Raw genomic sequence first — 24321 nt, forward strand, 5'->3', positions numbered from 1 at the left:
TTCACATGGGGAGACTTACAACGCTTGCGCAATTTTTTATGGAGAACCGTATGCTGATCGATTCGTCTAAACCCTCGCGGTAACTTGTTGCAGTTGTCTATCGCACGTCAGGTGGACGAGTTGGCTGGAACTGTCGCGTAGATCAATGTGCAATATTGCTTTCTGTGCGAATCTTGTGGGTTAAATTGGGACTGTTGACAGGGTAGGCTGTTTTCCACTGAAATTGGGTGGAAGTGAATTTAAAATAATTCCGTAAAATGGTGGATTTTATTTCTGGTACATCAAATTCGTAACATCTACTAGAGTTTGTTTTCAAGAGGTGTATAGAACTATAACATTTGTCGCATTACATTTAAGTATGCGAAACTGGTTTTTATTGCCTATGTAGAAAGAATGTTTCATTAAAAACAAATATAATTATGTGTATATATTTCTTATAACAGGTATACACTTACGTGACCGAATGTGTGAATGGACAGATGGACTACTTTTCCTGCAGTGATGTCAACCGTTGAGTCAGAACGAGCATTGATCAAAATTAAGTCCAGGATTAATTTATTGGGTAAGTTGTATCAATTCGTCATGTCACGTAGCATCCAGTTTGGGGGTTCTTCAGCATCCCCTTCCGGTTCTCCACCCCTGTCACCTTAGCTTCCATGTGCTCCATCCGGTATCGTGTATCTTTGCTCTGTCTTAGCAGCGTGGTGTAATTCATGCTGCTAAAAAACCAATAGCTAACAAGTGCGGTCATTTTCAGTTTCATTTAGAAATTATCGTGCTTTAGAAATAGATAGAGTAGAAAACTGATACAACCGAAACGAATATACTTTGTTCGAACGTAGTTGCTAAAAGATTGCGGCTTTTTTATTAAAAGCCTGTGTGCTGGTTGATCCGTTTACTCGAGAGTAGTTTGTTGCAGTAGTCTCTTCTATGTTGAACAATCGTGTTGACAGTCGCTGTTGCTGTTGCTGTTGGAATTTTTGTGTATCGAATGAGAAGTGGTGGCAGAATGGAAGAAATTCGAGAACTCTATTCTAAATATTTCGATGTGAAAAGAATATAAAAGTCGGATGAGTATTTGCGAAACAATATAGAAATTACACGGAGGTGTGGCATTCTGAAAATAGATCGTCATTGAGGTACTAATTTTTATATTTGTTCGTAATTAGTGCGTTATCTATTCCTTTCTAGACGTATAATATTCAAAGTCCATGCCATATATATCATTTTCACTATATTATCTGTCGCATTATATTTATATATGCGAAAATGGTTTTCAATGCCTGGAGAAAGAAGCTTTTAGAATATTTTGCGGGATGGCAAGCATAGTTACGAACGCATAAATTGAATTAGTGTAACTTACATTACCAAATACGCGAATGGACAGATGGACAATCTTTCCTGCTGTGATATCAACCACCAAATTGGAACGTATGATGATCACAACTAGGTCAAGAATCACTTTATGAGGTAAATTATACCAATTTGTCGTGTAAATCAAATCGCCAACTTCTTTGCACTGTTGACAGTTTGCTATTAGTTCGTACGATAATCAAATTTATGCCATTTTGATCTGATACGTTGCTTTGGTACCTGTTCCGTCAGCAATTCACTGATATAACACATTATGAAAATGTTGAAACTAAGTGCCACCCCGCATGTAGCTAACGAAGCCATGTTTGTGACATCGTGGTCAGCTAAGTCCTGGGAGGAAAATAAAAATTGCAATTAAATAAATTAGAGAAAGAAACAATTCACGTAACAGTGCCCTGAATATGTACCATAAGAAACATGTAACCAGTTATGCACAAAGCTATCATGCATCTAAAAAATTCAAAGAAGTATATTCGGTTCATCAGTTTCTCGATATACGCGATGAAACTGAAATTAACAGCACATATTAAACGTGTTATCAATTTTCGAAGAACGTAAAAAGAATACGAAAAGACACACTTGAGCGTTCTCAAATGGTGCTCCACGATCATCCCAATTTTGTCGAAAACGTTCCCTTTATTCTGGCCTCCTGAGGCGTCCACAAATTCTGTAATTCGTACCTTGATCACACCTAATTGACCGCAAGCGTGTGCAGCCAGAACAGCTGATAGACTGTAAGCTCCAGTTGTGCAAGAATTAGCAACAAAAATCGCAAAAGTTTCCACGAAGAAAACTATTCCATTCGTAGTAGTCTCAGCGACGTCTAGAAGCTTTGAGTACACAGGGAATGGTACACGAGTAATCGTTCTCGTTTCGTTTCCAACTTGAATCTCCTCTGTGCTCAGCGCAACCACCACGTTGTAGGCCAAGAAACCACCCTGCATGAAGATCGTGCACAACGTCGCCACGTAGCGACCCAGTTTCGCGTACTTGAGCATCACTTCCTGGTGATTCTCTTTGGTAACCGTTCGCCAGTCTGTCTCTATTTGTTCCACGAAGTTGCGTATGTCGTTATGCTTCATCAAGAAGGTAGTCAACGTTACGTTGCTGACGAACCAGTGACACATCCCTCCGACTATCCCCAACTTCAGGTACGCGGTATTCACTTCTAGAAATAGATGCAGGGCACAGATGATCCAGGTGACTAGCAGGAAACTGTAGCAGATGATATTAGATATTATAGCAACGACTCTTTGGAGTTTTGAGGTGGCAAGTGACGCTGGCCAGGCGCCAATCAGTTTTAGCTGCCATCGATTCAGCTGGAGGCTGTAGTTGCTGTGAATACTGGCATTCGACTCTATTCCAAGTGGTACAGTTGACATCGTTGTTATTCAACGAAAGTCTAAAGCGCAACTGAAGCGAGTATACTTGGTCTGGCGTATAGTCGTTCACATGGGAAGACTTACAACGCTTGCGCGATTTTTTTATGGAGAACCGTTTGCTGATCGATTCATCTAATCCCCGCCGTAACTTGTTGCAGTTGCTTATTGCACGTCGGACGATCGAGTTGGCAGGAAGGGTTGCAGGGATTGCAGCCGAAGTGCAATATTGTTTTCTGTGTGATCTTTGTGGATTAAATTGGATATAGCTGATAATAAATTAAATTGGATAATAGCTGTCAGGGTTTTTGATGGAACAGGCAGTTTTTGGTAGAAATTAGGCGGAAGTGTGATAGCTTAAAACAGGTTCGTGGATTTAAAATAATACCGTAATATAGTGAATTTTCTACATGTGTAATATGAAAAGTACATGCAATGTATAATGTATTTTTCGTACATCAAATTTTTCGAATCTACTGAAGTGAGTTTCCTAGAAATGTATTTCACTGTATCATTTGTCGCATTATATTTAAATACGCGAAACTGGATTTTATTGCCTATATAGAAAGAGTGTTTTTATTAAAGACAGATATAATAATGCACATGTATATTTCCCTTGACAGGTGTACATACATGACCGAATGTATGGATGGACAGATGGACTACTTTTCCTGCGGTGATGTCAACCGTTAAGTTAGAACGGACAATGATCAGAATTAGATCCAGGATTAGTTTATTGGGTAAGTTGTACCAGTTCGTCATGTAAATCACATCGCCAATTTCCTTGCACTGTTGAGAATTCACATTATTAATATTTTTATCATGACTTCTTGTATAATCGCGTCTCTTTCGATTTAAACCATTCTGGCCATTTTTTGGTACCTGTGCCTTCAATACTTCACTGATATAACACATTATAAATATGTTCAAACAAATGGACGCCACACACGCGCATAATGTTGCCATATTTTTTATATTATGGTTAGCTAGATCCTACAATAATATAAAAATCGTGATTAATTAGGTGGATAAAAATGTGTAATATCAACGTCTTTAATATGTACCATGAGAAACATGTATACGATCAAGCATATGGCCAGCATGCATCTAAAAAACTCGACAAAGTATATACGGTTCATCATTTTCTCCATGCAAGCTATAAAACTGAAAAAAATACGAACGTTAACACAATGCATTAGAATAGTAATCAATTTTCAGATAGAGAAGGAACAAGACGTAAAATCTCACTTTAATGTTCTCAAATGATGCTCTACGATGGTCCCAATTTTCTCAAAAGCACTTGCTTTTTCCTGATTCCTCGACGAGTCCACAAATTCCGCAATTTTTACCTTAACCACCCCTAATTGACCACACGCATGAGCAGCCAGAACCGCTGCAAGACTGAAAGTTCCAGCTGTACAAGAGTTCGCGATGAATATCGCGAAAATTTCCGCGAAAAGCACGATAGCATTCATAGGATTCTCTTCAACGTTTATAAGCCTCTTGTACACAGGAAAAGGTATAACGTGCACCGTTTTCGTTCCGTTTCCTGCTTGAACCTCTTCCGTGCTCAGTGCAGTTACGAAGCAAAAGCTCAGAACGCCACCCTGCATGAAGGCCACGCAAAACGTGGCCACGTAGCGACCAAATACCGCGTACTTCAGCATCACCTCTTGGTATTTCGTTTTCGTCACCGTTCGCCAGTCCGTTTCCATCTGTTGCACGCAGTAACGTATATCGTTACTTCGTAACAACAGAGTGGTGTACGTTACGTTGCTGACGAACCAGTGATTAAGCGCGCCAAGGATCTCCAATTTTGCGTACACAGTTTCCAATTCTAGGAGAAGATGCAGGAGACACATAATCGAGGTGGATACCATGAAACTGTAGCAGACGACGTTCGAAATTACGGAAATGGTTCTCTGAAGCTTCGTGGTGGAGGGTGACGCTGGCCAGACACCAATTGGTTTTAAGATCCATCGATTCAATTTCAGATTGTAGTCACTGTAATTGTCGAGTTTCGATTTTTCTACCGTAGTTTCGTTCGTCATCGTAGCTACTCAACGAAAGTCTAGAGCGCAACTGAAACGAGTATACTTTGTACAGTATATATTGGTTCACGTGCGGAGACGTTCAACGCTTGCGCAATTTTTTTATGGAGAACCCTATGCTGATCGATTCGTTTAGTCTTCGTAGTAACTTGTTGCAGTTGTGCATTGCGTACTGAACGATCGTGTTCGACAGGGGGAGTCGTACGGGTTAGATTCAACGTGTAACAGTGCTTTCCTTGTGCTTTTTATTGAATTAATTTGGAACTGTTTGCAGGATAGGCAATTGTTAGTGTTGATATTTTAGATATTAATTAAATGATATAGGAATTAGATGGAAGTGTAGCTGCCCAATAGTATCTCGTTATTAATGTAATAATCTTTGTATTGTTTTCTTAATCAGTGCGCTGAATGGTTCGTGGATCTAAAGAAAATCTGTAGAATGCTGGATTTTTTAAATGTATAATATCAAGAGTACACGCAACATACATTTATCAACACGTATATCAAATTTTTTAAATCTACCGGGGTGAGTTTTCAGAAATTGTACTTCACTGTATCATTTGTCGCATTATATTTAAATATGCAAAACTGGTTTTTATTGCCTAAATAGAAACAATTTTTTATTGAAAACAGATACAATCACGTATGTGTATTGATAGTGACAAGTGTACTTACATGACCAAATGTATAAATAGACAGGTGAACTATTTTTCCTGCCGTGATGTCCACCACCAAGTTGGAACGAACGATGATCAAAATTAGATCCAGGATCAGTTTATTAGGCAAATGATACCAATTCGTCATGTAGATCACATTGCCAATTTCTTTGCACTGTTGAGAATTCACGCTATTAATTTTCATCACAGTTCTTATAGAATTGTATTCTGTTTTTATTAATACAACACCTGTGCTGTTAACACTTCGCTGATATAACACATTATGAATATGTTCAAACAAATAGACACCGCACATGTGCACAATGTCGCCATATTCTTCACATTATGGTTAGCTAAATCCTACAAAAATACCAAAATCATAATCGACACAAAATAGAACATATAAAAATATATAACACCATCTTTTTGGATATGTACCATAAGAAACATGTATCCAATCAAGCATATAGCCAACGTACATCTAAAAAATTCTAAAAAGTATATTCTGTTCATCATTTTCTCGATGCACGCGATGAAACTGAAAAGAATGCAAAAATGAATAACAAACACAAGAATGGTAATTCATTATCAAAAAAAGCGAGAAGAAGATGCGAGATCTGACTTGAGCGTCCTCAGATGATGCTCAACGATGGTCCCAATTTTCCCAAAGGCACTTGCTTTCTCCTGGTTCCTCGATGTATCCACAAATTCCGCAAGTCGTACCTTGATCACGCCTAATTGTCCACACGCGTGCGCGGCTAGAACAGCTGCTAAACTGAAAGTTCCAGCTGTGCAAGAGTTCGCGATGAATATCGCGAAAAATTCCGCGAAAAGGACGATGGCGTTCATAGGATTCTCGTCAGAGTTTACTAGCTTCTTGTAGACAGGAAACGGTATAACGCGCACCGTTCTCGTCTCGTTTCCAACTCGAACCTCCTCCGAGTTCAAGGCCGTTACGAAGCAATAACTCAAAACGCCACCCTGCATGAACGCCGCGCAGAACGTGGCCACGTAGCGACCGAATTTCGCGTACTTTAGCATCACTTCCTGGTCCCTCTCTTTAGCCACTGTTCGCCAGTCCTTTTCCATCTGTTGCACGCAGTTGCGTATATCGCTGCTGCGAAGCAACAGGATGGTGTAAGTCACGCTGCTGGGGAACCAGTGACTTAGCGCACCAACGATCTCCAATTTTACGTACAACGTTTCTTGTTCTAAGAGTAGATGCAGTAGACAAACGACTGAGATGGACACCATAAAACTGTAGCAAATTACGTTTAGAATTATTGAAACGATTCTTTCTAGTTTGGTGGTGGAGGGCGAGGGTGGCCAGACGCCGATCGGTTTTAAGATCCATCGATTCAATTGGAGACTGTAGTCACTGTGGGCGTTGATATTTATCTGTACGACCAAGGGTTTATTCGTCATCGTGGCTACTCATTGGAAGTCGTAAGCGCAACTGAATTGCTCGTACCTTCTAATGTCTTGCTGAACCAACAGAGTTGCTTGAACGCTTGCGCGATTTTTTTGTAAAGGAACTATTCATGGATCGATTCGCGTAGTTGCGACAACTTGTAGCAGTAGTCTCTCGTGTACAGAGGAGCTACGATGACGGATACAGTGATTCGAATTAAAGTTACCATGCATTTCGTACGATTTACGTGGTATATTGATCTTTTAAATATTTTAATGGATTTTGAGATGCGGTGAAGTAGGAAAATATTTTGCTATTAAGATACTAGTTTGTGTATTGCTCGTTAATCAGTGTATATGAAAAATACATGCTATCTATAAGGTATTTTTCATATTTTCACTCTTAGAATTCTACGAGTTCATTTTCTGCGTACCGATTTCACATCATCATCTGTCGCAATACATTCAGATATGCGAAACCGGTTTTAATCACCTGGAATATAATTCATTCATTGATTAAACAAAGTATGCGTTTATTTATTTGCATCGTGGAGGACAGATTTACTTACTTGACCGAAGGTATCGATGGACATGTGAATTACCTTGCCAGCAGTGATGTCGACGACAATGTTCGACCGACCAATGATGAGAATCAAGTCGAGAATCGTTTTATCAGGTAAATAATACCAGTTTGTCATATAAACGACATCGCCAACTTTTCTGCACTGCGAACAATTCGAATTGTCAGCGTTCGCTATGACGTTCTCACGATCGCGTCGCATACGACATTTAAATACCTGTTCCGTCAGCTTCTCACCGATATAACACATTATGAACACGTTAAAACAAACGGACATGAGACACGTAATTAATATAGCGACAGTTTCGAAATTGTGGTTAGACAAATCCTAAAAGGACAGAATAAAATTACAACTACGAAGACACGGAGGTGGATGAGGTGAAGTGAAATTAGTCGAGTCGAGATGAATGAAAGTAACAGGGCTTTGAATATGTACCATAAGTATCAAGTATCCGAGCAAGCATATAACCAGCATGCACCTAAACAATTCTACAAAACATAATCGGTTCATCACTTTCTCGATACACGATACAAAACTGAAATTAACACGAAAAGTGAACAATATATAACGCATTAACAACGACGTCTATTTCAGAGAAGACAAGAGAGAGAAAGAGAGAGAAATCACAAGAAATCTTACTTCAAGGTTCTCAAATGGTGGTCCACGATTATCCCAATTTTCTCAAACCCAGCTGATTTCTTCTGCTGGTACCTCGACGCGTCCACAAATTCGACGATTCGTATCATCAATACATCCAATTGTCCACACGCGTGAGCAGCCAACACAGCAGCCAAACTGAACGTTCCAACAGTGCTGGTGTTCGCGATGAATATCGAGAATACTTGAGCGTAAAGGACGATCGCGTTCATAGCTACCTCGTCGATGTTCACCAGCTCCTGGTACACAGCGCAAGGTAAAACGTGCACGATCTTCGTCTCGTTCCCTACTTGAATCATCTCAGTATTCAGCACAGTTATCACGCAAAAGCCCATCACGCCACCCTGCATGAAAGCAGCGCAAAGGGTGGCCACGTAGCGACCAAACTTCGCGTTCTGCAACATCACTTCTTGATGCTTCTCTGTGGCCACAGTTTGCCAGTCAGTTTCGATCTGTTGCACGCAGTAACGTATGTCCTCGCTTCTAACCAGCAAGATCGTGTAATTTACACTGCTGGCGAACCAGTGGCTAATCCCTGCGGTGCTCATCAGTTTCGTGTACAAAATTTCTTCGTCCTCTAGAAGTAGATGCAGCAAACAGAGCATTGGTATGGAGACCAGGAAACAATAGCAGATGAAATTGGAAATTCTGGACGTGATTATCTCGAGTCTGGTCGTGGAGGGTGACTTGGGCCAGACGCCAATCGGTTTCAGGAACCATCTGTTCAATTGGAGGCTGTAGTCACTGTAGTCGCTCTGATTGCTGCGATCCATCTCTGTGACTACTGGTTTGTTCGCCATCGTGGCTACTCGTCAAGGTTCTAAGAGCAACTGCAACGAGTATAGCTCGCATTAGGTGTATTAGTTTATCTAGAAGGGTGACGTTCAACGCTTGCGCGATTTTTTATGGTCAACTGCTTGCGGATCGATTAGTCTGACTGTCGCGGCAACTTGTTGCAGTAGTCTCTCGTATATGGAACGACAATGTTGCAAAGACGAACGTGGGAGCTGAGGATTGCATGCGATGTTATGTTTCGTGGGATTTTTTGGTTCGAACTGGAGCTACTCGTAGAATGTGCAAGTGTGTAAGATATATGGACGTTCTATGTGCTTAGAAAATAGTTTAGAAGCTAGATAAAAGTGCACCAGTAGAGTAACGTTCAACTTGCGCGATTTTTTTGTGAAGAGACGTTTGCTAGTCGAAGGTGTGGTAATGAAATAAGCATTTCGTTATTAAGATACTAATTTCTCTATTGCTCATTAACGTATACGATGATTAGATGCAACACAGATGGAGTTTCTTGCATTTTATACGTTCGAATTCTACGGATCGATGTTCTGAGGATCGATTTCATCTCATCATTTGACGCATCACGTTTAGGTACGCGAAACCGGTCTTTATCACCTAGAATAACGAAGTATGTTTATGGAAAATAGGTATGCACGTCGATTCACGTGTGCTGTGAGCAGAGAGTTCACTTACTTGACCAAACGTGTCGACGGACATCTGAATCACCTTTCCAGCAGTGATGTTGACCACTATACTCGATCGAGCAATAACCAGGATCAGATCGAGGATCACTTTGTCAGGTAAATAGTACCAGTTCGTCATGTAAACGATGTCGCCAACTTTTCTGCACTGTTGAACAATTTCGCCATTAGCTTCGCACAATTTCTGTTCGTATCTTTTCGTGATAACAGAACGCTTTAAGTACCTGCTCCGTCAGCTTTTCACCGATGTAACACATGATAAAAACGTTAAGACAGACCGCCACGAGGCACGCGATCAACGTCGCAGCGCATTTAAAATTGCGATCAGCCAAATCCTAGAATAAATACAAGAATCGTGAGCGATGCGATACAAATCGAGACGTGGCCAGGCGAAATTACGAAACAGACAATAGCTGTGAATAACAACGTATTGAATATGTACCATAAGAAACATGTATCCGATCAGGCACACAGCCAGCATGCATCTAAACAATTCTACAAAACATAAGCGGTTCATCACTTTCTCGATACACGTTACGAAACTGAAATTAACACGAGAAATGAACAATAGATACTTATTAACGATGACGCACGTGGTCAGAGTAGACAGGAAGAAGACGAAATCTTACTTGAGCGTTCTCAGATGATGCTCCACGATCATCCCAATTTTCTCGATCTCGACGGTCCTCTTCTTGTCTCCAGCCGTCTCCACGAACTCGTTGATTCGCACCATGAGAACATCCAGCTGGCCGCAAGCGTGAGCAGCGAGCACAGCAGCCAAGCTGAACGTCCCAACAGTGCTGGAATTCGCGATGAATATCGAGAAAATCTGCGCGTAAAGCACGATGGCGTTCGTGGGGTTCTCGTCAACGTTCACCAGCCTCTTGTACACCGTGCAAGGTAGAACGTGAACGATCCTGGTTTCGTTTCCAATCTGAATCACTTCCGTGGTGAGCGCTTGCACGACACAGAAGCTCATCACACCAAATTGCATGAATGCTGCGCAAACAGTGGCCACGTAGCGGCCAAACTTCGCGTTCTGCAACATCACACCTTGATGCCTCCCCGTAGCCACTGTTCGCCAGTCGTTTTCTATCTGTTGCACGCAGTAACGTATGTCCTCGCTTCTTACTAGCAGGATCGTGTAATTCACGCTGCTGGCGAACCAGTGGCTGAGGCCAGCGGTGGTTTTCAAGGTCGCGTATAGAGTTTCGTCCTCTAGAAGCAGATGCAGCAAGGATAAAATCGGGAGGGACACCAGGAAACCGTAGCAGATGATATTCGACAGCCTCGAAGCGATTATTTCGAGCCTGGTCGTGGATGGTGACTTTGGCCAGACTCCAATTGGTTTTAAGAACCATCTGTTCAATTGGAGGCTGTAATCACTGTAATCACTGTGATTGTTGAGATTCATCGCGGATTTAGTCCCCATCGTGGCTACTCATCGAAGGTCGCGAGCACAACTGCAACGAGTACACTTTGCGGTGCGTGGATCAGTGCAGCAGGGTCGTTCAACGCTTGCGCGATTTTTTTTATGGAGAACTGTTCGCTAATCGATTCGTCGAACTCTCCCAGCAACTTGTTGCAGTAGTTTTTCGTACGCGAAGCGATCGTGTTGGGAGGGACAGTTGCACGGGTTATAGTTGATGGGAAATGTTCGCGTTTCGTGCGATTTTGTGAGCTCAATTGAAATTGAAACGCACGATGGGGACGATGTGAGGATTGGAGAAGAGGGATGTTTAGAAAATAATTTCCTGTTAAGATATTCGTTTGTGTATTGCTCATTAATTAGTGTATATGAAAAGTACATGCAACGTATAAGGTATTTTTCATATTTCAAAGCTTAGAATTCTACGGATCGATCCTCTGATAACCGATTTCATCTCACCATTTGCCGCATCACGTTTAAATACGCGAAACCGGTTTTCATCACCTGCAATTGAAGTATTCGACAGAAAGCAGGTGTATCTACTCGTATATGGTAATTAGTTTACTTACCTGGCCGAAAGTGTCGACGGACATGTGAATTACCTTCCCAGCAGTGATGTCGACCACAATGCTCGCGCGAGCGATGACAAAAATCAGATCTGGGATCATTTTATCGGGTAAATAGTACCAGTTTGACATGTAAACGACGTCGCCAATCTTCCTGCACTGTTATAAATTCACAGTATTAATTTTTAGCATAATTTTTGTATTATTTCGTCTCTCATTTCACTCTGCACTTCAGTACCTGTTCCGTTAGTACTTCACTGATATAACACATTATAAAAATGTTAAAACAAACGGAGATGGTGCATGTAACTAGTGTTGCAACACTTTCATAATTATGCTCGGCCAAATCCTAGAAACGTATAAGAATTGTATCCAATTGAGTATAGAGAAACGTGTGTATACGCAAAGGGTAATTATTTGGAATAGGGGTAATCGATTTTGACTAAGTATGTTGTTGAAGTCATCGTTCTGAATTCTGTACGCACACAATTGTATTTTATTATAAAATATTCTAAGAAATTTAAGCAAATGTAACATAAAATTAATTTCTATTTAGAAAAAGCTACGCTCTATTAAATATGTAGCATTGCAATTATTTTTCTAAAACGAGAGATAATTGTTCAGAACGATGACGTTCACAATAAATGTCCAAATAATTACCAAACAGAATTAAGAAAAAAAAAAAGGAAGCGAAATAAATCACAGTAACAAAGTGTTGAATATGTACCATAAGAATCAAGTATCCGAGCAAGCATATAACCAGCATGCATCTAAACAATTCTAAAAAATATATTCGATTCATCACTTTCTCGATACACGATACGAAACTGAAATTAACACAAAGAAAAATGAACAGTGTACGTTAAACTCGTTTCAGAATAGGCACGGGGTAATGAACACGAAGAGTCTTACTTCAACGTTTTCAAATGATGCTCGACGATTAATCCAATTTCCCTGAACGCCTTTGGTTTCTTTTGCTCCCTTGAAGAGTCCACGAAATCTGTGATTCGTACCATAAGCACGCCCAGCTGTCCACAAGCGTGGGCAGCCAGAACAGCCGCTAAACTGAACGTCCCAACAGTGCTGGAATTAGCTATGAATATCGAAACAATTTCCACGTAAAGGACTATAGCATTGGTTGGCTCCTCGTCCGTGTTCACCAGACCCTTGTACACTGTACAAGGTAAAGCATGCACAGTTTTCGTCTCGTTCCCAACTAGAATCTCCTCCGTACTCAACGCTTGCACGAAGCAGAAGCTCATAACGCCACCCTGCATGAAAGCAGCGCAGAGGGTGGCCACGTAGCGACCAAACTTCGCGTTCTGCAGCATCACTTCTTGATGCTTCTCCTGTGCCACGGTTTGCCAGTCGGATTCGATCTGATCCAAGCAGTATCTAATGTCCTTGCTTCTCAGCAACAAAGTGGTGTAGGTCACGCTGCTGGTTATCCAGTGACTGAGACCAGCGGTGGTCTTCAGTTTAACGTATATACTCTCTCGTTCCAGAATGATATGCAGGAAGCAAAGACTTCCAACAGACACCATGAGCACATAGCAAATGATTTTTAACATTGTGGAGATGAATCTCTCCATTTTAGAGCTCGTTGGTGCCGCTGGCCAAGCACCAATCGGTTTTAGGAACCATCGGTTCAGTTGGAGACTGTAGTCACTGTAATTGATTAGCTCGGGGGTAGCTTCCGGGGTTGCTACTTTCTTCGACATCGTTGCTGCTCACTAGAGGCTGTGGACACAACTGAAACGGCTATTCCTCGAACTGCGTGTATATTTAGTGCAACAGCCGAGTCGCGTTCAACGCTTGCGCGATTTTTTGTGGAGAACCGCACGCTGATCGATCCGTGTAGTCGCGGAGACTTGTTGCAGTCGTGGCTCGCGTACGGAACGATCATGTTGCAAGAGACTGTCAGAGACATCAGAGTCATCGTGCGACATTGCTGTTCGCGTGATTTTGTGGATCGAATCGGAAATAATTGCGCAAAGAGTAGATTTTGAGTGTTGATGGAATTATTATTTGTGAAACGCGATGGAAAAGTTGAATGATGGCGGTTAAGTTTGATGACAGCGTGTTGCGATGTCAATCTTTGCACAGGTTAGCGACTAGAGTGGTTTTCGTCGGTGTATCGAGTAATTAGACACGATAGTTGCTTCTGTAAGTTTGTAATACGGAAAGTACATTTAATATACATGTGATTTCTCTTGTTTCGGATTTCAGGAATCTACGGATTCATTTCTGTCACGGATGGATGTCACATCATTTGACGCAGCACGTTCAAATACGCGAAACTGGTTTTTATCACCTGAGGATTAAAATTTTGGATTGAAGACAGTGGGATTGTAATGGATAATCATCGCGTACAATGATTACACTTACCTGGCCAAATGTGTAAATCGATAGATGAACGAATTTTCCAGCAGTGATGTCGATCACTACGTTTGAACGGACGATGATCAAGATCAAATCTAGGATCACTTTATCAGGTAAGTAGTACCAGTTTGTCATGTAAACCACTTCGCCAACCTTTTTGCACTGTTAAGAATTCGTGTTATTAATTTTTAGCATCTCTTTTACAAAATTGTTCTCGTATCGACAGCTTTCTATATAAATATCGTATGTTCCATTTTTATAAAATTTGAATTTGCATATACAACTAATATATAGTCGATATAAATTTATTAAAAATTTTTATTGGCATATTAGGAATAGTGAAAATATTTTGTATTTATTCAATATACCATATTCATAAATTTATTTCATTTTTATCGCATCAAGTTATAATTTTGTAGGTTCTAGTTCATGTTATTCATTAAATATCTCAAATATCGTATTTCACGTATACCTGAACAACAGGTTTGAAAATCTTTAAACCTGTTGTCTCTTAAAAATACCAAAAGTGAACATGCAATTTCTATACAATAAGTCATTGTTAAATTTTGAGATTAATAAGGAGTTCACGTACCTGTTCTGTCAGAGTTTCTCCGATGTAACACATTATAAAAACGTTAAAACAAATCGCCAACACACATGTAAACAACGTCACTGCGCTCTCAATATTATTCTCAGCCAGATCCTGGGAAAATATGGACAATAATTAGACATCGAAAGAATTGAATACGACGACAGCTTCCTAAATATATACCGCGAGAGACAGGTATCCAATTAGACAGATATCTAGCACGCATCTAAACAATTCCAAAAAATACATCTGATTCATCACTTCCTCCGTGTACAATACGAAGCTGAAATCAATTCGTAATGTAACAGTTTATAAGCATCTTAAAAAAAAAAGACAACAAAGAAGGTCTTCGTTTATACTTTAAAGTTCTCAGATGATGCTCCACGATCAGTCTCAATTCTTTCGATTTAACCGCTTCTTTCTGATTCCTCGACGCGTTCATAGATTCGTTGATTCGCAACATAAGCACACCCAACTGACCGCAAGCATGAGCAGCCAGTACAGCAGCTAGACTGAAGGTACCGACTGTACTGGAATTCGCGACGAATACTGAAAGGATCTGCACCGCGAGGACGATTTCGTTCATTGGACTCTCATCAACGTTTACCAATTTCTTATACACTGGCGTGATCAGCACATGCACGATTCTAGTTTCATTCCCCACTTGAATCTCCTCCATAGTCTGCACGATTACAAAAACGGCGCTCAAAATGCCACCCTGCATGATGGCGGCGCAGAAGGTCGCCACGTAGCGGCCGAATTTCGCGTTCTCCAGCATCACTTCCTGGTCCCGCTTCCGTCTCACTGTTCGCCAGTCGCTGTCCATGTGCCGCACGCAGAACTGGATATCTTTGCTTCTTAATAACAAAGTAGTGTAAGTGAAGCTGCTGGTGAACCAGTGAGTGAGGGCAGCGGCGATTTTCAGCTTCGTGTACGAAGCTTCCTCCTCTAGAAGTAGTTGTAACAGAGAGACAAACGACACGGACACCATGCAACCGTAGCAGATTACGTTTAAAACGACTGATACGATTCTCTCGAGTTTGGTGGTAGTGGAGAACGCAGGCCATACGCCAATTGGTTTTAAGATCCATCGATTCAATTGGAGACTGTAATCTGTGTAACTGTTGAGGTCCGTCTCAGCGATCGTACCTTTGCGCGTCATCGTGGCTACTGATCGAAGGTTGTGAACGCGACTGAAAGGAGTACGCCTCGTATCGCATGCATCGATGCACCTGTGGAGTTTCTTAACGCATGTGCAATTTTTTCCAGACGTTTGCACATCGATCGATTCGTCTAGTCGCAACAAGTTATCGCAGCGGTGCATGCATCACGCTGGCGGTAGTAATCGTATGAATTAAAGAAAGGGTTTGCAGTGCACTAACTCTTTCTGCGCTCTTGTGAAAACAAATGGGGGAAAAGTGATATTAATTTGTTTGCAGTTTAGTTCATGTTCTGTTGCTATAATGATATGCAATAATTCTTGTGTCGATGTGTGTTTGAAATATTCGAGAGTAAAGTGAAGAAGAGTTAAAAATTCATTTTAAAACGTCTATATATTTAGAATATAAAAATTATGTATAATGTATAGGTAGTATTTGTTATGTTTCAAGCTGTAGAAATCTTTCCGTGGATTGTGTCCAAGGATACAGTTCATCACGACATTTTTCGCAAAAAGTTTAAATATACGAAACCAGTCTTTATCACCTGGAATATTCAGAAATATTTGGGATACATTAAAAATGAATTTTATCATGTATCGCAGGTGTGCGTACGGTAATATTGAAGTGGAAAATCAACTGACATCGCCAAACGTGTAAAGCGTCATGTGGACTAACTTCCCAGCGGTGATTTCAACCACCACGCTCGATCGAGCGATGATCAAGATCAGGTGGAGGATGATTTTCTCTGGTAAATTGTACCAATTCGTCATGTAAACCACATCTCCAACTTTCTTGCACTGTTAACAATTCGCAATAATTTTTATCAATTTCTGTTACACATTCGAAGTATAAGTAAAGTTTCTGTGGCACTTTGGTACCTGTTCTGACAATATTTCACCGATGTAACACATTATGAAAATATTGAAACAAATCGCCATGAACATCATAACGCAGGTCATCAAATTTTTAGTATTCTGGTCAGCCCAATCCTACAAAGAGTAAAAAACAATTGAAACAATCGTAGAAGAAACCCACAGAGAACAGTGTAGTACCACAAGAATCCAATATCCAATAATGCATATAACCAGCGTGCATCTGAACAGTTCGAAAAAGCAGATTCGACTCATCACTTCTTCGATGCACGAAACGAAACTGAAAATAACGACAAATGGTAACAATAATTTATTTCACAAAAATGAAGAAGAAGAATATGAAAATTCTTACTGGAGTGTCTTCAAATGATGCTCGACGATCACGCCCAATTCTTTAAGAGCAGCTTCTCGTCTTCTGTTCCTCGATTCGTTCACAAATTCCGTGATCCTTTCCATAACTATACTCAGCTGGCCGCAGGCGTGGGACGCCAAAATGGCGGCCAGATTGAAGATCCCCACAGTAGTAGTATTCGCGATAAACGCTGACCAAATTTGCGTGAACACAACGATCTCATTAGTAGGACTATCGACGACGTTCATCAGCTTCTTATACACTGGACAGGGTAACGTGTGCACGATTCTAGTTTCGTTCCCCAATTGAATCACCTCCGTGCTGAGCGCTTGTACAATGCAGAAGCTCAAAACGCCACCTTGCATGAAGGTTGCGCAAAACGTGGCCACGTAGCGACCAAATTTCGCGTACCTCAGCATCACTTCCTGGTCCTTCTCCCTAATCGTAGTTCGCCAATCCGTTTCTATTTGTTCCACGCAGTAACGTATCTCCTTTCTTCGTAACAACAGGTTGGTGTAATTGATGCTGCTGACGAACCAGTGGCTCACTGGTCCCAGCGATTTCAGTCTCGCGTAGACACTGTCCGCCTCTAGAAACGCGTGTGGCAAACAGATGATTACGACGAACAGTAGAGAAGTGTAACAGACGATATTCGACACGATCGAAAGTAATCGTTCGCATCTGGAAGTGGTGGCCATCGTTGGCCACACTCCAATCGGTTTCAGAAACCACCGCGTCGGTTGGAGACTGTAATCGATGTGGTTGTCGAGATTGGTGTCTGCGATCGTGTATTTGGTCGTCATCGTGGGTAGTTGCTCAACGAAGCTGATGAACGCGACTGATGAGGGGGCGATTCTGCATCGCGTGTGTCCAAGCTTTAGACGAGGGTTCGTTCAACGCTTGCGCGGTTTTTTTTTCTAAAGCCGTCACTCGTCGATCAATTCGTCTAGTCGCAGCAACTTGTTGCGGTAACATGAATGCCTCGTGCATAGGATATGTCGCGAACTTGTCGATAGCAATCGTATGAATTAGAGAACGAGCATGCGACGTTCTTTCGTGGGGCTTTGCGAAGGCATAAGTGAACGTAAATGGATGGGTTGGTGTCTTAGTTTGTAGATCTCTATGATAGACGATGGGTTAAATCGTGCGAATCTATAGTTAGAGGAGACTTAATCTAAGTACTAACGTGATTACACATACTGAGGTTTTTATAAGTATAATATATAAATTATTCGCAATATTGTTTATATTTAAAGTGTTCGAAATTTTCCTGTAAATTCTTTGAATGAAGGTACATTTCATTGTGTCATTTGTCGCAGTAAATTTAGATATGCGAAACCAGTTTTTACCACCTGAAATGGTACAGTATTTGAAGTATATTTAATTATATTTAATTGTTACAGTTTATGGGAAAATATATGTGGTCGAATGGAAGACTCACGTCGCCAAACGTGTAAATGGACATGTGAACCATCTTTCCAGCAGTGATTTCAACGACCACACTCGATCGAGCGATGATCAGAATCAAGTCGAGGATCATTTTGTCGGGTAAGTAATACCAATTCGTCATGTAAACTACTTCGCCAACCTTTTTGCACTGTTAACAATTCGCTCGATTAATCTCCACCGTTAATACTCGTCGATACTATTTCGTTTCCCGTTTCTATCGATACGACGCTTCAATACCTGCTCTGTTAACACCTCACCGATATAACACATTATGAAAATGTTAAAACAAATTGAGAGTAGCATGACAACGTATGTGGTCAGATTTTGAACATCGTGGTCAGCCCATTCCTGCAAAAAATGTACAAGGAGAATATAACAATTGCACGCATACAAATACACGCAAATGTAATTATGAAAAAGGGATTGTGAATCGAAAATAGAGTTTCGATTTGTACCATTAGAATCCAGTATCCAATTATGCATATGTCTAAAGTACATCTGAACAATTCTAAAAAACAAATTCGGTTCATGACATTCTCGATGCACGATACGAAGCTGGAAAAATGAACAACTAAAATTAATAGAATACAATAGTAGAAAATCAGTAAAAAATAGCTTAAACGATCTTACTTCAACGCTCTTAAATGATGCTCGACGATCGTTCCTATTTGCTTAAAACCTGCTGATTTCTTTTGGTCTCTCGTTTCGTTCACGAAATCCGTGATCCACATCATAACGATGTTCAACTGACCACACGCGTGAGCAGCCAGAACTGCAGCTAAACTAAAAATTCCAACCGTGCTAGAATTGGCGATGAACGCAGACCAGACTTGCGTGATCAGGACGATCTCGTTCGTAGGACTCTCGTCGACGTTCAACAGACCCCTGTACACGGGACAGGGCAACACGTGCACGATTCTCGTCTCGTTCCCCACTTGAATCGCCTCTGTGGTCAACGCTGTCACAAAGCAGAAACACAACACGCCACCCTGCATAAAGGCAGCGCAAAACGTGGCCACGTAGCGACCGAATTTCGCGTTCCTCATCATCACTTTCTGGTCCTCCTCGCCTCTCACCGTTCGCCAGTCGATTTCCATGTGCTCGATGCAGTAACGTATGTCCTTGCTTCGTAGCAACAGAGTCGTGTAATTCAAGCTGCTGACCAGCCAGTGACTGACTGGTCCAAGGGTTTTCAGGTTCACGTAGAAGCTCTTCTCCTCCAGAATCATGTGCAGTAAAGCTAGACTAGCGCTGGATAACATGAAACCGTAGCACACGACGTTCAGAACGATCGAAGCTGATTTTTTTAGCCTCGAAGTCGAGGGTGACGCAGGCCACGCGCCTATAGGTTTCAAGAACCATCGATTCAATTGGAGGCTGTAATCACTTCGACGATCGAGACTCGTCTCTATCACCACGCATTCGCTCGACATAGTTGGGCACTCATCAAAGTCGCGATAAAGACTGGTTCGTGCGTCCTGTGCGAGGGAATAACTGCACCAGACAGTTGTTCAACGCGTGCGCGAGTGGTTCTGTTTTTTTTGAGAGCACTGCTCGCTGATCGATTTAGTCTGTCGCTGGTATTTGTTTTAATAATGCGTGCGATCGTGCACGCGATCTAATAGCTGACTATGAGTGCGTTGAGCGAAGTATGCGTCTTTAATGGTTCGTGGGTGTTCTTCTGATGAAGTTTGTTTGGTTACAGGTGCTGTGAGATGTCTGAAGGGGGACGTTAAATAGTATTCGAGTATCAAGTTCAACTGTGATTTGGAATTCTTCGTTTCTTTTGGGATCTGTGGAATTTTACTTGGCAAGAGTGATGAGGAGACGAGAGACAATCTTTTGGAAACAAGTTGAGACTTCTGCAATACAAAGTGAGTAATGACAAATATTTACTTTTCTCTTCTTGTTAGAATGTATAAAGTCTACAACAAAAGTTCATTTATAACGATTGTATATTCGCAATTTTTTATTCACATCGCCACTGTGCGAAGCATGTTAAAGTATGCGAAGGATGTCTTGAACACCTGCAAAGTGGAACATATGCAGATTAAACGTACATTTAATTCATCTCGATACTTACATCGCCAAAAGTTGCCACTGATAAATGAACTAATTTTCCAGCAGTGATTTTGATCACTGTGCTCGACCTCGAGATGATCATGACCAAACCGATGGCAGTTTTGTGATGCAATCGGTACCACTCGGTCATGTAAACCTTCTCTCCAACTTTTTTACACTGTTGGGTTTAATTATTCGCGTTTTAATAACAAATTTTCATTGACATAATTCACTTACCTGCTCTGTAATTATCTCTCCAATATAACAGAATATAAATATATTAAATGCCATGGATGCGTACAGGATGCCATACGAGGCTACTGTCTCCTTCGACTTCTCCTGAAAAATTAAGTAGACAGATCAACGTATGATCTGACCTGAAAACTTTTCTGATATTTTTTATCCGTCGAAACCTACCGTGAGTATATAATACTCGAGCATGCACATGTTGAACGTACATCCCACTAATTCAACAAGGCATATCAGATTCATTACTTGTTCTATATATCGAATCAAACTGAAACGACATTTTCATTTACAAACTCATAGCATTTCGTAGCAGCAAAGTCCTTGCGAAATATATTATTAAATGTAAATATATTATTCTTATTTCAAATATATTGAAACCGTGAATATTAAACCGTGTAGAACTCAGATAAAAAATTTGAGATACGTGCGAATAGTAGAATCGCGTGAAATTGATCTCCTACATATACAAGTAGTACAACTAAACCATATCAGACAACAAAACAGTACCTCAGCGTGCGAAGATGATGCTCCACGATAAAACCAAGCTTCCTCTGAACAATCCTCCTCTCCTCCTTCTCCGCTTTCTCGTTCACCAGATCGTCCAACTTGGAGACCACCACGTTCAACTGTCCGCAGGAGTGCATCGCAAGTACAGTCGCCAACCCGCAGGCACCCACCGTGACCGAGTTCACGACGAACCCAGAGAGCAACTGCACGGCGAACACGATCTCGTTCGCAGGGCTGAATCTGACGTCCATCAGCTTCGTATAAATCGGACATGGCAAACGATACATCGAGTAACTATCGTTGCCCACGTAGAAAACCATCTTCCCAAAACCAGTGATCACGGTGTACGAGAAAACGCCAATGTGCATGCACAACGCGGCGACACACGCGATCAGACGACCGACTCTCGCGTTCCTCAGCATGATCTCGCGATACGTGACCTTCGCGACGGTTTGCCAGTCGCGTTCGACGTGTTCGAGGCACTTGACGATGTCGTTGGTCCTCGCCAACAGGCAGCAGTAATTCAGTTCGCCCATCAACCAATGACTCGTAGGTCCGATCACCTTCATCCTTGATTCCATGGTCACGTCCTCGAGCAGGATGTACAGCAAGCAGGGTGCAACGGTGAAGATGATCACTGAATGACAGGTGAGATTCAAGAATTTTTTAAATACTCTTTCCACTCTCGTGACTTTGCTGCTCGTTGGCCAAGCGCCAATTGGCTTCAACAGCCAACGATTTATTCGAATGCTGTACTCGTAGTCGTGGACGTGGGCGGTGTTTAGTATCGCTGGTTGCTCCGACGAGTTCAGCATGATTGCGTCGCGATAGCCGTTTGGCGAATGAAACCCCTTCGAGTAGAAACGCCCTTAGCTGAGGTCGGCGCGTGCGCCATTTTTTGCCCTCGTCGCAGTTGTATCGTATCGAGCAATTTTTTTTAATCAACCCTGCACGAGTGAGGATTATCGTTCAGTGAACGATAGGGTGATTTTATTTGTTCTTGTTCCTTCACTCTTTTAGTGACAGGGATATTGGTTAAACTGTTGGCGATGGAGCGAGGAACGTTTTGGACAACGCGAGATAGTTGATTTTTGTTAGAATTTTTCGTGGCTATTGTGGAATTATATCGAGCAAGAGTTAAGAGAGTGTGGAATGTTTAATATATTTCAATGCACGGTGAGTAATGATAAGCGTTTAATTTTTTACGTAATAAGTCTATAACAAGAAATCACTTAGAACAATGGTAGTTTTGGGCGTTTAAATCGCTACTGTACGAAGCATGTTAAAATACGCGAATGACGTCTTAAACACCTGAAACATGGAGTGTATATAGATTAAATGTATATTGAAGTGAGTGTCGATACTTACATCGCCAAAAGTCGCTATAGATAGATCGACTAACTTTCCAGCTGTGATTTTGATCACTGTGCTCGATCTTAAAATGATCATTACCAAACTAGTAGCAGTTTTGTAATGCAATTGGTACCACTCGGTCATGTACACCTTTTCTCCGACTTTTCTACACTGTTGAACGTTCGTTACTTGCGGCTTAATAGCAAACTTTTTTTTTTTATATCACTTTCTTACCTGCTCTGTAATTGTCTCCCCGATGTAACAAAATATAAATATATTAAAGATCACAGACACGTATAGAATGCCGTACGAAACCATAGTTTCCTTCGAATTCTCCTGAGAAATCGAGTTACGTACGCACGAAATTAGTCACACGAAAATTCAATTAGAAATATCAACGTACGAACCTCCACTCTTGTCTCAATCGTTTCATTCGTTCGTTAAAACCTTACCGTGAGTATGTAATATTCGAGCATGCACATGTTGGCCGTACATCCCACTAATTGAACCAGGCAGATAACATTCATTATTCTTTCTATGTACCACACCAAACTGAAACCAATATTTTCATATACAAATTCTCCAGTGAAAAAAATCATTCTGCCAGACAATCACATAAACATCAATACAAATCTTAATACAAAAAAAGAAACAGGCTTCAATCGAATTTAACGTGCTAGTGATACGAGTGAATCATATCAGCACAGTAGATTCGAATAACGCGCAGACGATACCTCAGCGTCCTCAAATGATGCTCCACGATAAACCCCAGCTTCCTCTGAGCAACCTTCTCCTCCTCCTTCTCCACTTTCGTGTTCACAAAATCATCTATCCTGGAAACCACCACGTTCAACTGCCCACAGGCATGCAACGCGAGAACAGCATCCAATCCGCAAGCACCCACTGTGATCGAGTTGACGACGAAACCATTAACATACAGCAGAGCCAACAAGATCTCATTCGTTGGACTGGATCTGATGTCTATCAGGTCCGAATAAATCGGACAAGGTAAACGATACATCGTGTAACTGTCGTTACCAACGTTGAACACTGTTTTTCCAGAACCCATGGTTATGTAGTAAGAAAACACACCCATGTGCATGCACAATGCAGCGGTGCACGCGATTAAACGACCAACTCTCGCGTTTTTCAACATTATTTCGCGATGACTACCCTTGGCAACGATTTTCCAATCGCGTTCGATTTGCTCGATGCAATGGACGATGTCGTCGCTCCTCGTTAAGAGACAGCAATAGTTCAACTCGCCCATGAGCCAATAACTCGTGGGACCGATCGCTTTCATTCTGAGTTCCATGGCCACTTCCTCGAACATTATGTACAACAGACAGAGTACGAAAGTGGTGATCATTAACGTGTGACAGGCGATAATTAAGAGTTTCACGAGCAATCTCTCGACACTCGTTGCCTTGTCGCTTATGGGCCAGACTCCGATCGGTTTCAGTAGCCATCGATTCACTTGGATGCAATACTCGTAGTCGCGATCGTGAGCGACGTTGAATGCAACGGATGCATTCTCGACGGATGCGTTCACCATGATTACTTCGTGGGGGTAGTTCAACGAATGAGCTGGGTTCGAACAGTGGATGCGCTGAATAACTTGGCGCGTGCGTCAATTTTTTTTACTGCCTCGCCACGACGCGAAGAGTGGATTAATTAATCAAGGGTGCACGAGTTGCGAAATATCGTGCAACTAGTGCGAATCGATATTTCGTGACAAGTGATCCTGTTCGTTC

At 41.5% G+C, this 24321-nt stretch overlaps 11 protein-coding genes across 11 annotated transcripts; all 11 read right to left on the reverse strand.

Annotated features, from left to right (window-relative positions):
- Nucleotides 1–329: 329 nt before the first annotated feature.
- LOC143429284 (uncharacterized) lies at nucleotides 330–3212 on the reverse strand. The gene is made up of 7 exons (XM_076904815.1): nucleotides 3142–3212; nucleotides 2813–3022; nucleotides 1954–2700; nucleotides 1782–1881; nucleotides 1594–1704; nucleotides 1364–1519; nucleotides 330–380 (listed from the first exon to the last, which is right to left on the reverse strand). Exons 1-7 carry the CDS (start codon nucleotides 3210–3212, stop codon nucleotides 330–332), a joined length of 1446 nt encoding a protein of 481 aa, XP_076760930.1.
- A 44-nt stretch (nucleotides 3213–3256) lies between these two features.
- LOC143429285 (uncharacterized) lies at nucleotides 3257–4804 on the reverse strand. The gene is made up of 5 exons (XM_076904816.1): nucleotides 4002–4804; nucleotides 3836–3917; nucleotides 3636–3746; nucleotides 3387–3542; nucleotides 3257–3310 (listed from the first exon to the last, which is right to left on the reverse strand). Exons 1-5 carry the CDS (start codon nucleotides 4802–4804, stop codon nucleotides 3257–3259), a joined length of 1206 nt encoding a protein of 401 aa, XP_076760931.1.
- A 548-nt stretch (nucleotides 4805–5352) lies between these two features.
- LOC143429286 (uncharacterized) lies at nucleotides 5353–6885 on the reverse strand. Its single transcript, XM_076904818.1, has 5 exons — nucleotides 6083–6885; nucleotides 5899–5998; nucleotides 5710–5820; nucleotides 5480–5635; nucleotides 5353–5406 (listed from the first exon to the last, which is right to left on the reverse strand). Exons 1-5 carry the CDS (start codon nucleotides 6883–6885, stop codon nucleotides 5353–5355), a joined length of 1224 nt encoding a protein of 407 aa, XP_076760933.1.
- Nucleotides 6886–7309: 424 nt separating this feature from the next.
- On the reverse strand, nucleotides 7310–8908 carry LOC143429287 (odorant receptor 4-like). The gene is made up of 5 exons (XM_076904819.1): nucleotides 8091–8908; nucleotides 7887–7986; nucleotides 7668–7778; nucleotides 7440–7595; nucleotides 7310–7363 (listed from the first exon to the last, which is right to left on the reverse strand). The coding sequence occupies exons 1-5, from the start codon at nucleotides 8906–8908 to the stop codon at nucleotides 7310–7312; spliced, it is 1239 nt and encodes a 412-aa protein (XP_076760934.1).
- Nucleotides 8909–9458: 550 nt separating this feature from the next.
- On the reverse strand, nucleotides 9459–11030 carry LOC143429288 (uncharacterized). The gene is made up of 5 exons (XM_076904820.1): nucleotides 10228–11030; nucleotides 10041–10140; nucleotides 9823–9933; nucleotides 9591–9746; nucleotides 9459–9512 (listed from the first exon to the last, which is right to left on the reverse strand). Exons 1-5 carry the CDS (start codon nucleotides 11028–11030, stop codon nucleotides 9459–9461), a joined length of 1224 nt encoding a protein of 407 aa, XP_076760935.1.
- Nucleotides 11031–11477: 447 nt separating this feature from the next.
- LOC143429289 (uncharacterized) lies at nucleotides 11478–13532 on the reverse strand. The gene is made up of 6 exons (XM_076904821.1): nucleotides 13368–13532; nucleotides 12506–13305; nucleotides 12321–12420; nucleotides 11832–11942; nucleotides 11597–11752; nucleotides 11478–11531 (listed from the first exon to the last, which is right to left on the reverse strand). Exons 1-6 carry the CDS (start codon nucleotides 13530–13532, stop codon nucleotides 11478–11480), a joined length of 1386 nt encoding a protein of 461 aa, XP_076760936.1.
- A 324-nt stretch (nucleotides 13533–13856) lies between these two features.
- On the reverse strand, nucleotides 13857–15726 carry LOC143429290 (uncharacterized). Its single transcript, XM_076904822.1, has 5 exons — nucleotides 14924–15726; nucleotides 14748–14847; nucleotides 14568–14678; nucleotides 13982–14137; nucleotides 13857–13907 (listed from the first exon to the last, which is right to left on the reverse strand). Exons 1-5 carry the CDS (start codon nucleotides 15724–15726, stop codon nucleotides 13857–13859), a joined length of 1221 nt encoding a protein of 406 aa, XP_076760937.1.
- A 491-nt stretch (nucleotides 15727–16217) lies between these two features.
- LOC143429291 (odorant receptor 10-like) lies at nucleotides 16218–17751 on the reverse strand. The gene is made up of 5 exons (XM_076904823.1): nucleotides 16949–17751; nucleotides 16777–16876; nucleotides 16603–16713; nucleotides 16366–16521; nucleotides 16218–16268 (listed from the first exon to the last, which is right to left on the reverse strand). Exons 1-5 carry the CDS (start codon nucleotides 17749–17751, stop codon nucleotides 16218–16220), a joined length of 1221 nt encoding a protein of 406 aa, XP_076760938.1.
- Nucleotides 17752–18246: 495 nt separating this feature from the next.
- LOC143429292 (odorant receptor 10-like) lies at nucleotides 18247–19830 on the reverse strand. The gene is made up of 5 exons (XM_076904825.1): nucleotides 19028–19830; nucleotides 18853–18952; nucleotides 18635–18745; nucleotides 18390–18545; nucleotides 18247–18300 (listed from the first exon to the last, which is right to left on the reverse strand). The coding sequence occupies exons 1-5, from the start codon at nucleotides 19828–19830 to the stop codon at nucleotides 18247–18249; spliced, it is 1224 nt and encodes a 407-aa protein (XP_076760940.1).
- A 540-nt stretch (nucleotides 19831–20370) lies between these two features.
- LOC143429207 (odorant receptor 82a-like) lies at nucleotides 20371–22029 on the reverse strand. Its single transcript, XM_076904709.1, has 5 exons — nucleotides 21215–22029; nucleotides 20876–20975; nucleotides 20696–20797; nucleotides 20481–20636; nucleotides 20371–20424 (listed from the first exon to the last, which is right to left on the reverse strand). The coding sequence occupies exons 1-5, from the start codon at nucleotides 22027–22029 to the stop codon at nucleotides 20371–20373; spliced, it is 1227 nt and encodes a 408-aa protein (XP_076760824.1).
- Nucleotides 22030–22471: 442 nt separating this feature from the next.
- Nucleotides 22472–24122, reverse strand: LOC143429293 (odorant receptor 43a-like). The gene is made up of 5 exons (XM_076904826.1): nucleotides 23302–24122; nucleotides 23020–23119; nucleotides 22802–22903; nucleotides 22583–22738; nucleotides 22472–22525 (listed from the first exon to the last, which is right to left on the reverse strand). Exons 1-5 carry the CDS (start codon nucleotides 24120–24122, stop codon nucleotides 22472–22474), a joined length of 1233 nt encoding a protein of 410 aa, XP_076760941.1.
- Nucleotides 24123–24321: the final 199 nt, after the last annotated feature.

This window comes from Xylocopa sonorina, chromosome 11 (genome assembly GCF_050948175.1).
Source record: "Xylocopa sonorina isolate GNS202 chromosome 11, iyXylSono1_principal, whole genome shotgun sequence".
NCBI classification, from domain to species: Eukaryota; Metazoa; Arthropoda; class Insecta; order Hymenoptera; family Apidae; genus Xylocopa; species Xylocopa sonorina.